General features: G+C 36.9%; 1 protein-coding gene across 7 annotated transcripts in view; it reads left to right on the forward strand.

The window, feature by feature from the left end:
* LOC118516428 (tyrosine-protein kinase Drl-like) overlaps positions 1–9,040 on the forward strand; it is a 78,697-nt gene extending 69,657 nt beyond the window's left edge. For all 7 annotated transcript variants that reach the window (XM_036062299.1, XM_036062301.1, XM_036062302.1 and 4 more), the window contains one exon: positions 4,079–9,040. In XM_036062299.1, coding sequence (XP_035918192.1) covers positions 4,079–4,190 — 112 coding nt within the window. In that variant the 3' untranslated portion in view covers positions 4,191–9,040. The remainder of the gene's footprint in view (positions 1–4,078) is intronic.
* The last annotated feature ends 5,626 nt before the right edge of the window (positions 9,041–14,666 follow it).

The following is a 14,666-nucleotide window of genomic DNA, read 5'->3' on the forward strand; positions in this document are numbered from 1 at the left end:
ATTGCATAGCTATGATACCCATTTTTTCTGCCCCGCTATCATTCGCCTAATGACACAGAATACATATGCCACAACAACTGAACATGACAACTGTGGTCTCTGCCAATTTGCTCTTTTCTCTCTTTGATTCCAGACATCGCCCCATTGTAATGCTAATGTTGTTCCTCACTTAAGCCTTTCCACTGGTGTGCTACTGTGGAATAGCATGTAGCATAAAATTAACAAAAGTTTAAGCTGTAATAATTCGCCCCAGCGTGTCCTAACGCGAACGCTCTCCGCAGTGCGCCCATTGTGCTTTGATTGTGCTGGGGTTCTATGCTTCCCCAACGGTCCCCACTCCTAACCTAGAGATAGAACGTTGCAGATGCTTTACGCCAGTACAAAACTCGCCCAGCGCAAAGCAAAACAATGCCAACAAGCGCTTGTAAGAGAGTAGAGAGAAGTGGTTTAGCAAAAAAACAACAGTGTAATCCTTTTTGTCTTTGTTGTTTGGAGTCCTCTCGTACCCACGCTCGCGCTCTCCAGAGGCCACTCGAGTGCTTGACCATTGTTTACAGCTTTATGCAAAGCAGAGCTGAACTGAATAATGAATGCTTAAGCACTTACTTGCGTCATATTTTCGACAGGACACCACCGTTTGCCGATGTGTCCTTCGCCGGCTTGCCGTTACATTAGCGAGAAAGGATGCCTCGGAAGAAAAGGAGGATAAGCCAAATGGCGTTCAAATTATAATCTGCCCTTTTGCTTTTGGCTCAAAGTATCGAAGAAAAATGAACAGCAGCAACGGACAACCGACAGCACCAATTTGGTGGACGTGGTTTGATGGTTGTCGTTTCTTTGCTTTCGACATAAAACATGCTTCAAACAACAGAACCGTCTGGCCCGAGGCTAATGCTTACGAGCTTCCTTTCAATGTTGCATGTTTGTCCTGTGTGTGTCGTATATCATTTCAAGTCAATTGAACATCAGGGAAAAGATTTGTGAAAAACGAAACGGCATCTTGTCTGTCATTATAGCGATCGTGAGCTAGTAATTGAGATGAACAAAATTCCCCCCCGACAAAGAAACTATCCTTAAGTTTGCTGTACGCTCCCGGAACCCTCCCGGCACAACACAATAAAAAGCATCTTTATTGCTGCCAGCGAAAGCTAATTGAAAGACAAATTAATCACTTTAGATTTATTAATTCAATTATCGTGGCATCATGGTTCCGGTTCGCGCCTTCTAAAGCGGGAAAGCGCACACTGACTGCACTCCGGAATACGCTGGACATATGGACTCTGCCGTCGGTTTTGAACAATGTTTTATACCTCCTTTGGCTTAAATGGCGCTTCGCAAACCATCTAGAAACACAGTCCATTAAAGTGCCGGTTGTTAGTAGCCGGATGACGCATAAAATTGCCCATTCTGGGTAGCGTTTGCCACGAATTGTCTATTTGGGGATGATTTTGGGATTAAATAGACGGACGAGGTAAATTTGGAATTTGAATTTCGTGTTGTGAAGCTATCTTGAGACTAAAGTGAAGTCGGATTCAGATGGTATTCATGAATAATCTATTGCTGATTTATTGAGCAACAGTGTAGCGAAAATTTTCAATATCTTTGGAATATTACAATTCATGTACTTTAAATGAAACAATAACCGAAACATTGCTTCTACTTTTGTGGATTGATTTGAAACAATTTTGATGTCCCTTCTCTGCTCTTTTACGATTTTCTATTATTTTAAGCATATCTTATCCCCGTTTTCGATAGCTTAATGTTTAGGATTTGAAATTTCATATTTTTCATCCCCTTCTCCTTTTTCATTAGTTTGGTCCTACCTTTTATGATGAAGGAGTTGCAGTCTCCTCTATCACCTTCAAAGATGGAAGCACTCTCAGAGGTGTTCAACTTGAATAATCATGTAGGATCTTTGTATTTGTCTTGTAATTTTGTATAACAAACTCTGCAAGATGCCAAAAATATTTAGAGCATTTGGAGAAAAATCCCTTGCCTAAAAATATAAAAGGAAATAGTGTTGAAGAAATGAAGAGCTATAACTACCTAAAAATAAAAAATATAATTAGCATATATAAGTTAAGAAATTTTCTGTAGGAGTCCTCAAACATCTCACAGATTTTTTTATTTATCGCAGCTTTTTTTCAGGACTCATTGAGGCTTTCACTTTCGCACACTCATTTTAGTGTCCTCTCCGTCCATGAGGAAAACGTTAAACAGATTTTAAAGGTTAGGTTATTCAGTTGAACTTCTCTGACATTTATTGAACCAAATTAAGGCAAAGTTTATTGTGCACATTTCCGTCAAGAAGGCAGATAAACCATAATCGTCATATTTAGACAGAGTCTATGCATCATGAGCTGTGTATCTCTTCTTCTTGGACAAACGACATCTTAGGTTATGCTTGCCATTTCTGGCTTACTGGACTTATCGGTACCGTAAAAGTTGGATAGTCATTCTTCACTACTGGGGAGCAGTCCGGATGGGATTTAAACCCGGTCGCCTGTACTACCGAGCCGATCAGGTGTACATGAATACCTCGATAATAAATGTAGTGTCACAGCTCCTCAAAGTTTCTGAAGTCTTATACTAACAGAAATTTGATCAGGACACAAACTTCATGTTCAAGATCTTGGGTCGCAAAGAGTCTTTAAACTTTTATTTGAATCTACCAGCAATGTGGCGTTGATCATGATCATTCTGACAAGTGAAATATACTGTGGGCATGATGCCACAGTCGAGGAATCTATGAATAGTTGACAAGAGTAATGCTCATATGCTCTTATCTACTTCAGAATTTCTTGATTGTTAAGGATCTTATCAGAAGATTTAATTTAATTTCGAAATCCTATTGATTACTGATAGTTTTCTGTTCATTCTTCAGCAAATGGGACCTGCAACAATAGGACTATTGGTTTTTAATAGTCCTGCTACGTATTCATTGCATTCATTACATTGAAGCTACTGCTTTAATCTAACTTCATGTGAGAAAAATCATCAGTATATCAAATCGATGCTAATGCTCAAAACATAAAACCTGACAAGAACAATTTACGATTTAAAGCTACAGCAACGCCAAAATTGAGCGCTGAACTCATCGGAGCTGTCTCTGTCATAATGGACCATTTTATCCATACACTTTACTTTTTTCCTACCGTGTTTTAACATAACAGGCAATAATCCAGCTACAATAAATCATACGCTAATGGACGGGGAGTCGATGCACCGCATCAATTGATAGGGCCGAATTTGCACACACTGCAAGGTCAGCACAACTGGTGCAATTCGCCTCGGTTTGGTATCGCCTACCATACATATTTTCAACACATCGCACATGTTGAAATTTCCACAACAAAATTCTAATAACACTACTGAAAATGGGAATGACGAAATTGATGTTAATACAACAAAATCTTCTCCACTGATTACTTAAATTAAAAGCTTAGCTCTCCAATAAATTCTTCAATCACCGGTGATACAGTCCTCCCTGCAGCTTCAATCAAATTTTCTCCAGCAAAACTCTGTTAAAACACTTCACCAACACCCAAAACTGTCCACCATTTTGAAGTGCTTTCCGCTATGCCTCCGGGCCAGCGTTTCACCAACCGTCCGTATTAATTGAATGTCAGGGATTCTCCATTTTGCTTTCCTTCGTTCGTTCGTTCGCTCCTTCCTATTTTCATCCTTTAATTTAGTTAAATGTGAGCTCACCCCTTTGTACATGTATGCAACACCTGAATAAATTAACGGTACAGCAATGAGGAGCGGAAAATCGAACAGAAAAAAGCAACGGAAGAAAGCAAGAAAATCGTTCAAATGTCATTTCGTTATTAAATTGCATTACGTCCGGTTTTTTTGCCGTTAGTCGATGCTCGGCCAGGGGCAAAAGGGTGGTATGCAAATTGCTTTGAAACTTAAAACATTTCCATTCATTGCTCAACCATAGCCGGCGTAGACGATGGGTGGGACTCTGCGCCTGAAAAACAGAAAAAGCCTGGAATCGATCGGCAAGAATTCTAACGAAACTCCTCTACAAAGCTCCCCCCCACCCCACTAATGCTTTCTCATCTTCCGGCAGCTATACGGTAATGTCCTGTTGCTGGCTAGCGGACTACAAGCAGCGGCCATCGTTCCCCCAGCTAATTGCCTATTTGCACGACTTTCATGACGACCTGGGCAAGTACATCTAGGGTGTGGTTCTCCCGACATCAGCACGCTGCATTTTCGGTATGGCCAACGGAGAGGAACGTTCCAGCAGTGCCTCAGATCGATTGAGAGGGAACGGGAAAGCAGAACAACAACAACAAAAAACTGCAAAAGGGACGGAAGGCTCCCATTTCACGCTCTCGGTCCTTGGGAGTGGAACAATTTCCGTTCGTTTGCTGACGTGCAGCACAGTTGAAGGAGACACGTTCTGAGCGTCAACTTCACAGGATGTGTGATGGGTATGTGACCATCGGTTTTTTTTTTTGCGTCCAAGCGCACTAGTGAGCACAAAATCTGTGGAACGTGACAAAATCGTGGTCGTCGTCGATCGTGAACGAGCGCAACACGTCGGACAGCAGCCACTGGTTCGCAAACGTGGGTAACCGATCGCGAAAGAAGAGCAATTGATGCAATATTGAAGGTATGTGTGGTGGCCACTCGCGGGTCCACACAACAGTTGTGGACAAAGAATTTGCAAAAAAAAGGCAGTGAAAAACGAAACGAACGAAACACTGCTCCAAAAAAACTAGGCAATAAATTGAAACCATTAAACCAAGTATGAGTGAAAATCGGCGACGGTATCGATCGATTATTTGCACCGAGCGCAACAACGTCCAGCGAAACACGCGTGTGTGCTTCACAGTAGATATGTATGTTTGAGTGTAGTGATTGTACTCGATTTAAAGAAATAAATTAAGTGAACAAAACGCGTCGTTACACGCGTCGTTTCGAAGGGTAAACCGGGATAGTAAAGTTAAGTGGAAAAATAAGAACAAAAGTGGTGGAAATGAATCGGAAAGCGAGAAGCGAGTAATAAAACTATGTTAAAAGAAGTGTTAAAAAGAGAGAAGAAAAAGCGAACAGAAGTGACGTGAACTTAAACTGAGAAGCGGAAAAACAAACCACCAAAGCAAAGAGAATGAGTGAAAAAATCAAAAGCGAAAAGTGGAAGCAGACAAACAAACCAAAAACCAAAAGAGTGCAATTCGTTAGAAAACAAAACAGAAAAAAAGATATAAAAGCAACAAGCAGCATCAAAATCAAAACTAAAACCAAAAACAAAAGCAAAGCACCAAGCAAAGAAAACTAACCACAAACTATGCGTAGAATGATACAAAAACAAGTAAAGAAAAAAACACAAAACAAGGCTAAATAGTTCGAAGGGGGGAAAAAAGGAAGAAAACAAATCAAAGCCACAAAAGCAGAAGCGAACAAACAACAGCAAACATTGAGTAAACTATACACATGTTTATAAATATATATATTTTGTTACGTACGGTTACGGATTTTGTACAAGTGGAGCGAAAAGAAAATGGGAAATAGAAACTAAAAAAACACAAGAACGAAAAAAAGCAACACTAAACCGTCACACGACACGTACTGGTGGAAAAGTCAGGTGAAAAAAGGCACCTACGCAAAGTAAACAAAGTGGCCGATTGTAAGGATCAAACAAACAAACGAATACAAACTAAAACTGAACTTTTGGAGGAACTAAAAAAGGAGAAAAATGGAACAAAATTTCCCAACCCACCCCAACAATAGGTGACAAATGTGCCGGTATAGTCGCTAGGGAGCTTTCCATGCAGGGCCAACTTTGTTGTGTTGCTTTTTTGCTTCTTCTAGCGTTTTGTTTCCCTGCGGATGCAATGCTTAGCTGCAATTTACAGGGTTTTTCAGTTGATAAGGCAATAGCATCCATTTTTTATGAAAGGATTTTTAAATGAAATGGCAAACACATGTAGTTGATATAGTCATAGTAGCCGTTGATATTGTCCTTTCAGCGCTCGGGTAAGTGCGTGTGATTTCCCTGTCATCTGAAACCGTTTCCATATCAACTAGCTTTGTTTGTCATTGCATCTAAGAAGCCGGCCATAGAAATGGATGCTTTTGCCTTATCATCTAAAAAACCCTGTATTCTCATCAAAATGGCGATAGTTGTATTTTTTTCGGTTCTTTTTGGGTAGTTCTCCCTTTCTACTGGTTGTTCCTGTAGTGAAATGACATCAAAGCTTTCTTCCCTTTCACTTCTTAAAAAATTTACCCCCTTAATGGGTTTGCTGCTTCACTTTTCACTCACATAAAAGGAAAAATCAAGCTACAAACTGAAAAACATCGCAAAAAAACCTTTCAAAATCGCTCTCACAACACACTCACACTTTACGAATGTGGTTTAAACCAATGTAAACTTCCAAAAAAGTAAAGCAACTCTACCAAGCTGAACAGGTAAACTGAGCAAATAGAAAAGAGAAAAACACTCAAACCAAGCTCGTTCTCTTCCACGCTTCTCTGTAGCAGTTGAGGTGGGTTTCGATCGCTTCAACAATGTGTTCACCCAGCTTTTCTTCTCGGTCAACAAAAGGTACTAAATTTAAGGCACAATGCTAAAACCAACCACTATTGGAAGCAAACAGGGTAATAGGTCTATATGCTGTTTCGTGTAACTAACCAACTAACTAACTAACTCATCTGTTTCCGTTTACTAACCGATTCGAATCGAATGTTGTAAATGTTGTTTTAGTTTCGAAAAAAACACACACACAAAAATCCTGTACAAAAAGTCACACAACTTTACTTAACTATTTCGCTGTGTATTTAAAACAAAAACATTAAACAACTACATAGATCTCACAAGGAAAAAACGGCCCAAAACTACGTGTAAATGTTAACCAGCAATTTTTCTTGCACTCTACTGCTAGCGCTCTAAGGCACTTTTCTCACTCACTCTCACACTCTCTCTCTCGATGGAAATTGAAAAGCAGCAACACATTTTCCGATGTTCTCTAGATGTTACTAACCTAACATACCCTTACCTCACTTCACCAATCCTAGAAAGGCTCATAAGCGGTCGAAAAATTAGGGTTTTGTTTTAATTTTTTTGTTCTAGTCGGGCCGACACTCACGCACACATCCAATTGTAAAATAAGAATGTGTGTTTGGGTATATGTGTGCGTGTGTGTCGTTGCTTTCAAGACTTAAAAATCAAACCGAATTTAAGCAACACATTCCTGTTTGGTGTTGATCGTTTTCCGAACCTGGAACATGGTTCTGTTGCTCTGTATCTGTTTTATCTTATCATATTTTAGCTTTGTGTTTCTTTTTATCTACATTTATCTATTTTTAAAATTATGTGTAAATTTTTCTAACTTTAATATAGAGGTTTTGTATTAAAAGGTTCTGAAACATATAATAGAGCTCTTGTACAGGTCTTGATTGTGGGATATAGCTATCCCGTCGTGGAAAGGTGCAATCATATAATGGAATATTGCATTCATTGAAGGGAAATTTACAACTCAACTGTGGAACTTTGCAAATAATTGTGGATTACGGAAGGTGGTAGCTTTAACAACATTTTTGACTTATTTTCGAGTAAAATCTGTTCAAATGTGCATAGCAGCTGTTGAATTTCGGACAAGCTTTCGGTTCAATTTTGACTAACTAAAAACTTGAAACAAATTATTTAATCGTTAGCTTTCATCACTTCATCGTGCTTGGAAAGATTTATAGCTCCATGGTTGTGATGCAAATTTCCCCTGACTAAATGCCACATTCCACTGTATGATTGCAACTTTCCAAAATATCTGTAATTTATTTGGTTGAAACGGTGCTTACGTTATTCTATTATATTTCTTTTCGTGTAATATTTGTTCCTAAAAATCCTTCTGTCCTATCGTCTTGATAGTTTTTGTAATTTTTATTTGAATCTTTAAAACAATTTTTTGTTTCTCTAAGCTGTAATCTGCCTCATTTAATTTAAAATTTCTCTCCCGCAACTAGCAAATCAACTATTTACAGGGGTTCAATCCATGAAGTGGAATGCCCAAATCACTCAGGAGAATGTTTCAAACGGGTAAAGGAATATTGCAAACCGGTTGTGGAACTTTGCAATCATACAATAGAATCTTGCATACAGTTCACATCGCAATTCGCTTGGTTGGACCAAATACTCGATAGAAAATCCACAGCTTATTTCAAAATTCCACAATGGGTTAGCTATATTCCACTATCCATTTGAAACATTCCCCTGCGTGATTCGAATGTTCCATTATAGGGATCGAAACCCTGTAAAACTCTTATCACACACAATAACGTAGATCAACCGCAAACTCTAATCCTCATGCAAACTGTACCGTAGCGTGTCTAAAAAAACTTTTTCTTCTTGCATGTCTTAGGCACAACATCTGTCCCATTCGCACACAAAAAAACCCCAGCTCCTTCTAACAGCGATACGTAAATTAACATCGTGCATTGAGTTAATAATGCACCAAACACTGTTAACGCAAAACACTGCCAAAACGAGAAAAGGAAGTTTAATTGTATTAAACAAAAATGAAATAACGAAACAAGCTAGCAAACTCCAGGAAATTGGAGACAATTTTAAACACTTTCTAATCGATGTTTGTCGTGTCCGACGGTGTTGCCAATCCTCCTCCTTCTTGTCGATTTGCTCGTATCTGCTGCGATCTGCTACACTTACTTAAAATTTTACCGTTGTTTCATCATTAGCATCCATTAGAGAAACGAACGCATCAAACTTAACACAAGACCAAAACGGCTCCATCACATTTGCACAGAGGGAGGACAAACTAACGCCACACTAATACACAGCTAGCGATTCGTTAGGGCACATAAAGGACGCGGAAAGTTACCAGAACGGGGTTCGGAAGATGGTTATTGATGCAATGCAGATTAGTGTAAGCGAAAGCTGATCACTCACTGGTGAGGTTTGTTTTTTTTCCTGGAGGCGAAAGAACCGAACACACCACTAAAGCGTACCATGAAATGTGACGAATAAAGAGAAACATTTATGTCAACTTTGATTGTTGATTGAATCATACGCATGGTTGGTCTGATGAGTTTTCAATAATGTATCCGAAAATATGTATAACAAATATGCCATTTCGGTTATATAAAAAAAACTAACTAAAGTATGTAAACCATATAGAATGTTCTGAAACCCTACCTTTGCATCACTTTTAACGGTTGGCTTGAACGACTAGCGCCATCTATGTGTGAAACTAAACAACACCATTGCATCGTGCGCCTGATTGTATGCAATTTGCAGTACACGCTTTGTATTTCACAAAGAATCATTTTTCTCTCTTTTTGGTAAAGTAAAATCAGATCTTTCGATTTTTTTCTATATTTTATAAATATTGAAATATATAACGGTTCCTGCGCATTTTTTTTTGTTTTGAAAAAGGCTTTTCTGCTGTACTAAATTTCATGAAATACTTCCTCATGGCTGCGATAGCTTTCTGTGGTAAAAGCTCAACGTGGAAACGTTTTAGTACAAATGCATTAAATTCTGTAAAATTTTATATAAAGAGTTCAGAAATATAGAAACCATTTTAGTATATGTACCTGTGTGATTTTTTGTTTATAATATGTAAAAGACTATACTTCTTGGAAGAACATCCTATCCCTATACCTTTCCGAAACTTATATCACCTACAACTACATTAGGTAAATAAAAATACATTTGTCACAACATTGCTCCATTCTTCGAAGATTTAAATTTACTAAACAAAACTGTTCACGCGTTTACAAAAATGATAATTAAATTTAGTATTTAGTGGTTCTTGCTATAAATCTTCAATATATATTATAATCCACCATACGACCGACAGATTCCCAAATGATTTTAAACATTACCTGCATATTTAATTATGTCATTCATCATGTGTAAAATAAATAATTTTTTCACCACCCATGTAGTCAAACAAATATTCATTCCATGGGTTAGATTAATTGTTAAGTTTCATGAGATATATCTGTGATGAAGAATGGCTTTTCTTATCAGCTTTTATAAAAAGTCCTCGTCTTTAAAGATCTGCTCCTCCTGCTACTTCTGCAGCTTCTAACACATACAATTTGCTTCTATCCAATCAACTATTCATACTTTGTCGGTCTGAGTCATTCACCATGTCTTAAGTCCAAATAATTCACTTGATATGAATATGGTATTAATAATTAATAATAATTTTCCTATGCTGTATTAATAATTTTCCTATGCTGAAACAAAAATCTAGCGAGAGAAGGTTAATCTTTGTATAGTTTGTAGAGCTCTTCTTACTACACAGTTTGATAAGTTCACAGCATTCGATACATAAAAATATTCTTCGTTTTCTGATTTCTTGACACTTAAAGTTCATTTGAATTTCCCCTGCCATTTCGAGCTACTTTGGTTTAATTTTTCCTCCAATATGATAGTCAGCCCCACGCATGATGGGGAATATCTGGATGAGATTCGATCCTGCTTCTTCCGTATGATTTTCCAGTCGATCATGCATCATCAGCTGGGAAATGCTTAAAATGGATTTCACTTCTAACTAGTTACTAACTAGGTAGGCGGAATAGACGACAACCTAGAGCCCCGACGGCTAGCTGGTATATTTGACCTAGCGTAAGAAGAGGCTTCGCTGTAGGAACCTCTTGTTGGAGGTCTAGCATAGAAGACCTCGTATCAGGGGCCTTGCGTGTTTTAAGACTTTGAACTGTGAAGCTTTAAATCTCGTATTACATATACTCATTTATCACCAATATGACCGTTATGAGGTGATGCATCTAAGGCAGAACCGAACAGTAATAAATTGCGTGTTTAAGGAATTCTAAATATTTCAGATTAAGATTTTATAAGTTTTTAGCATATTTTTTGTTTGTTTTTTTTTCTAAAAACAGGTGGTATGTCCAAAAACGCTGTTTTACACAACTGTAAAACAAAAAGTTCATTTCATTTAAATTTTATTTAAATCTTGTTTTCTTATTAAATAATAATATTTTAGTATTTGGTGTGTCAAATTGTTACAAAAGTACGATAAAATATAACTTTTAAACAAAATAAATACAAATGGAAATGAAAATTTAAGCTACAAGGAAACCAATTTCATACACCTCGTCGTGAGTTCTGCAGAGTTCATACCACGCACGAGCATGGCGCGCACCAGAAATGGCATTCTTCATTCTTACAAAGGATTTACTGCCAGAAATTTCATAGAAATTACTTTGATTGTTCTTTATTGTAATTATTTTGTATGTTTCATGCAACTGTTTATCAGTAAACAGCTTGTTCTTAAGTCTTAGAAAAAGCGTTCGAGTCGACGAGTTCCGCAAAGTTCATACACGCGTCTTCCTACCGTCCATTGAATGAGCCCTTCACGGATGTAGAAAAAAGTGACAAGAAATGATTCTTTTACAAAGATGAAAGTATTTGTAGGTTTAGTAAAAAAGTTACATAAAAGACAATTATTTTGCGTTTAAAAATAAAGTATTAAGAGATGTTGAAGTCAAACTTCAAAGATCGAATTCGTTTTAACAGCTAAATTAATTGTACTATACTTGCAAGAATGATATGTTACAAAAATAACGCTTCTACTTATTCTTCGTAGTCGTCTTCTTCTTCTTTTTCTTAGATACTATAACTGCAGTTCAGTCCTGCGTATGAAGAGAACGATCCAAAAAAAAAAATTAAACTGATCTTAGCTTGACATAATAGTCCAATATAAATTTTTAAATACTTTGTTCAGCTCATGATAAACTATTAAACTGAAATGAAAATTAAAATTTTTTGGTATTTCACTACCGTTTTAGATAAGCTTTTCGGTAGTAAATTTCGTTGGTACTCAAACAAATTTATGATGATAATAGAACGACGAGCCATAATGTAGAATAATAAATAAATAACATTGAAATACTGCAAAAAGAATACTGAGTTACAACAAAGTCAGATATAATTAGTAATTCATAACCATGAATGATTCAATATACAAATACAAATATATTTAAAAAATTATTTACTCGCTGTATAACCTTTATGAGAATAATTATAACTTTTTACATTTATTTTATTCACCAAGAACGGCCTGGCTGTAATGCTAACTTTCTTCGTTTTCATACTTCATAAATGAAAATAAATGCATAGACCATTAGACCGTTAATCTAGATTTGTACAGAGCTGCATCATTTACTAATAAATTCATTCCAGGAATTGATCAGGTTGATTTTTTCCAATATTGTATTTTTATTTGTAAAGCACGGTGCAATGCTTGCGGGTTGATCGTAAACAAAATTAGCAAAGCATTTGCTCCTTCTACCTGGCATTTTACTCAGCACCCTCGTTGTAGCATAGCATTTAAATAACATTAAAATATATCCATATTCAATCTCGCTTTAATGTGAATTGGACGGAGATCCTAGCATAAAATAAATAAAAACGACATGTTTGATCAAATTAAAAATCAAGCAACACCCTTAACGATGAGTTCCGGTGAGTTCATACACGCATGGGAAAAGATCCTTCGGATAATATTAATTGATATTAACTGTAACTAGAGCCACAATATTGAAGTATTGATGAAAACTTTTGATTGCTAAGCTATTTGTAAGCTGGGCGTTGAGATTTAGTACAATAAATCATGGTTTTATTCAACCTACCCTAAGCTCACTGTATGATGAGGACAGATGAGTTCATACGCGCCATAGCATTCACGTTTTTCATAGCAACAAAACAGTCAAAAACGCCTTGTGCTACATGCGATATTGTTTTTCATTCTAGTAAAACCAAGAAATTCAAAATAAATTCAGTATAATAAAACAACTAAAGTCATACAATTTTGTGTATTAAATTCGTGTAAAACTTTTCAAACTCTGCAGAACAAACTACGAACCCTTCAACCTTGGCGTAAAAACAAACATCACCACAAAGCGAATACGCAACTCACCGTTCGCCTGCCTATACACGCACACTAATGCACTTTGAGAGACAGTGTGCGTGCGATGATCGCTTTCAACATCAGCAGCAAAACTGTACCGTGTGCTAGATTTGAGGCTTCTGGGCAGGAAAAAGTGACTTAAATTTTCCAAAAATAGGACATTTCTTGCTCAGATTAGATAAATTTGAAATCGAAATAATGAAGGGAAAATAGAGAGGATTCCGTTGTGTTTATTAGATAAAACAGATCGTGGATTTTTCATAAAGATATGAGAAGTTTTATTTGTACTCTCTCTCTCAGATGAAAGAAAATACCATTATTACAAGGTTGCCGTTATCCACGATACGCACCCCCGAAGCGCTAGATCACGCATTAGCTTTACATCATAACGCCGTTTAGGGCTACGAACTCCCTAATCGTTATGACACCATTTTAGGACAAACAAAGGGGCGTACGGAAAATCTATTTTGAAGTTAAAGCGAACTATTAAGTCCTAGTTTGTAATTTAAAAAAATATAGAATTATAAATAAAACAATGTGTTCTACTTCTTCTTTGGCTTTTCAAGAGACTGAGGACTGCCATTTCTGGCTTCCTTCATTTGATATACTCAGAACTGGCAATTCAGTTCTACGTATGGAGTGTCGGTCAAAATGAGATTCGATATCCGGTCGTGCGTGATCAGAAGAATGGTGTCAATTAAAATTATTAAAATTGAATAATTTAAATAAAAACCTTTGCAAAAGTTACATTTATGTAACTCACTAGGAAAAAAAAAATAATATAAGTCTTAAAAAACAACATTTTGAACAATATTGCAACATAAAAAATGGCTATTTTTGAGTCAACAGAATAGAACTAGAAAAATAAAACGAAAATATTTTTTTTCATTCTATTTCTACAATATTTTTACTAAATTTCTTCAATTGTATAATGTAACTACATTTATGAGCTTATCGTTTAAAAACTATGGAACGTTCTTGAAGCAACGAATGAGTGTGCGCATGAACGTGACTAAACCTATTTGTCGGTGAGTACTGATGAGTTCATACGATTGCAACAGTGTGTGCCAAGTTAAAATAGGAAAAAATCACATGAAAATATAAAACTACCACCATAAATGATTAAATTATTAACTGAAAAGTCATTTACTGCCTTAAAATACACTCATCAAAGCTGCTTTCTTTATAGTTTTTTATAGACCTCGGTTTTCAGTGTGTTGATAAGTTCCGCAAAGTTCGTACACGAAGATTATAACGATGCTTACCGAACAAGTCACGAAGAAGCTTTTAAAAGAATATTTATTACAAAAACTTATGCTGTTTTCTAAAGTTAGTTTTACTCCCGCTGTTGTGTAAAATAACACTTCTTCTATTAAGCGATTTGAAGAAATTTTCAAGCAATTCCTCAAAGAATCGCACACTTCCAATAACAAAGCGACTTGCACATCGAAACAACGGCAACAGCGCATCCGACCGCGTCCCTGAGCACCAATCATGTGCACGCATTTTTTCTACCTTCCCTATTCCCATCACCAATACTAACTGAGCAGCAAAGGTCTGTAGCGTAGCAACGGCTATAGCGGGTAATTCGTTTCTTGGTTGAGGATCATGGGCCGATCTAGGGCTGATATTTGAGGTTATTTTGGAGCTGGTTTGGAGCCCGGAGACGTCTCAATGACGTCACACAGTTGCTCTATAGGGAAGGATATCTACAAATTTATTTAAAAAGTATGAGTCGCTATAAGGATTTCC

The sequence above is a fragment of the Anopheles stephensi genome, unplaced genomic scaffold (assembly GCF_013141755.1).
Source record: "Anopheles stephensi strain Indian unplaced genomic scaffold, UCI_ANSTEP_V1.0 ucontig291, whole genome shotgun sequence".
NCBI classification, from domain to species: domain Eukaryota; kingdom Metazoa; phylum Arthropoda; class Insecta; order Diptera; family Culicidae; genus Anopheles; species Anopheles stephensi.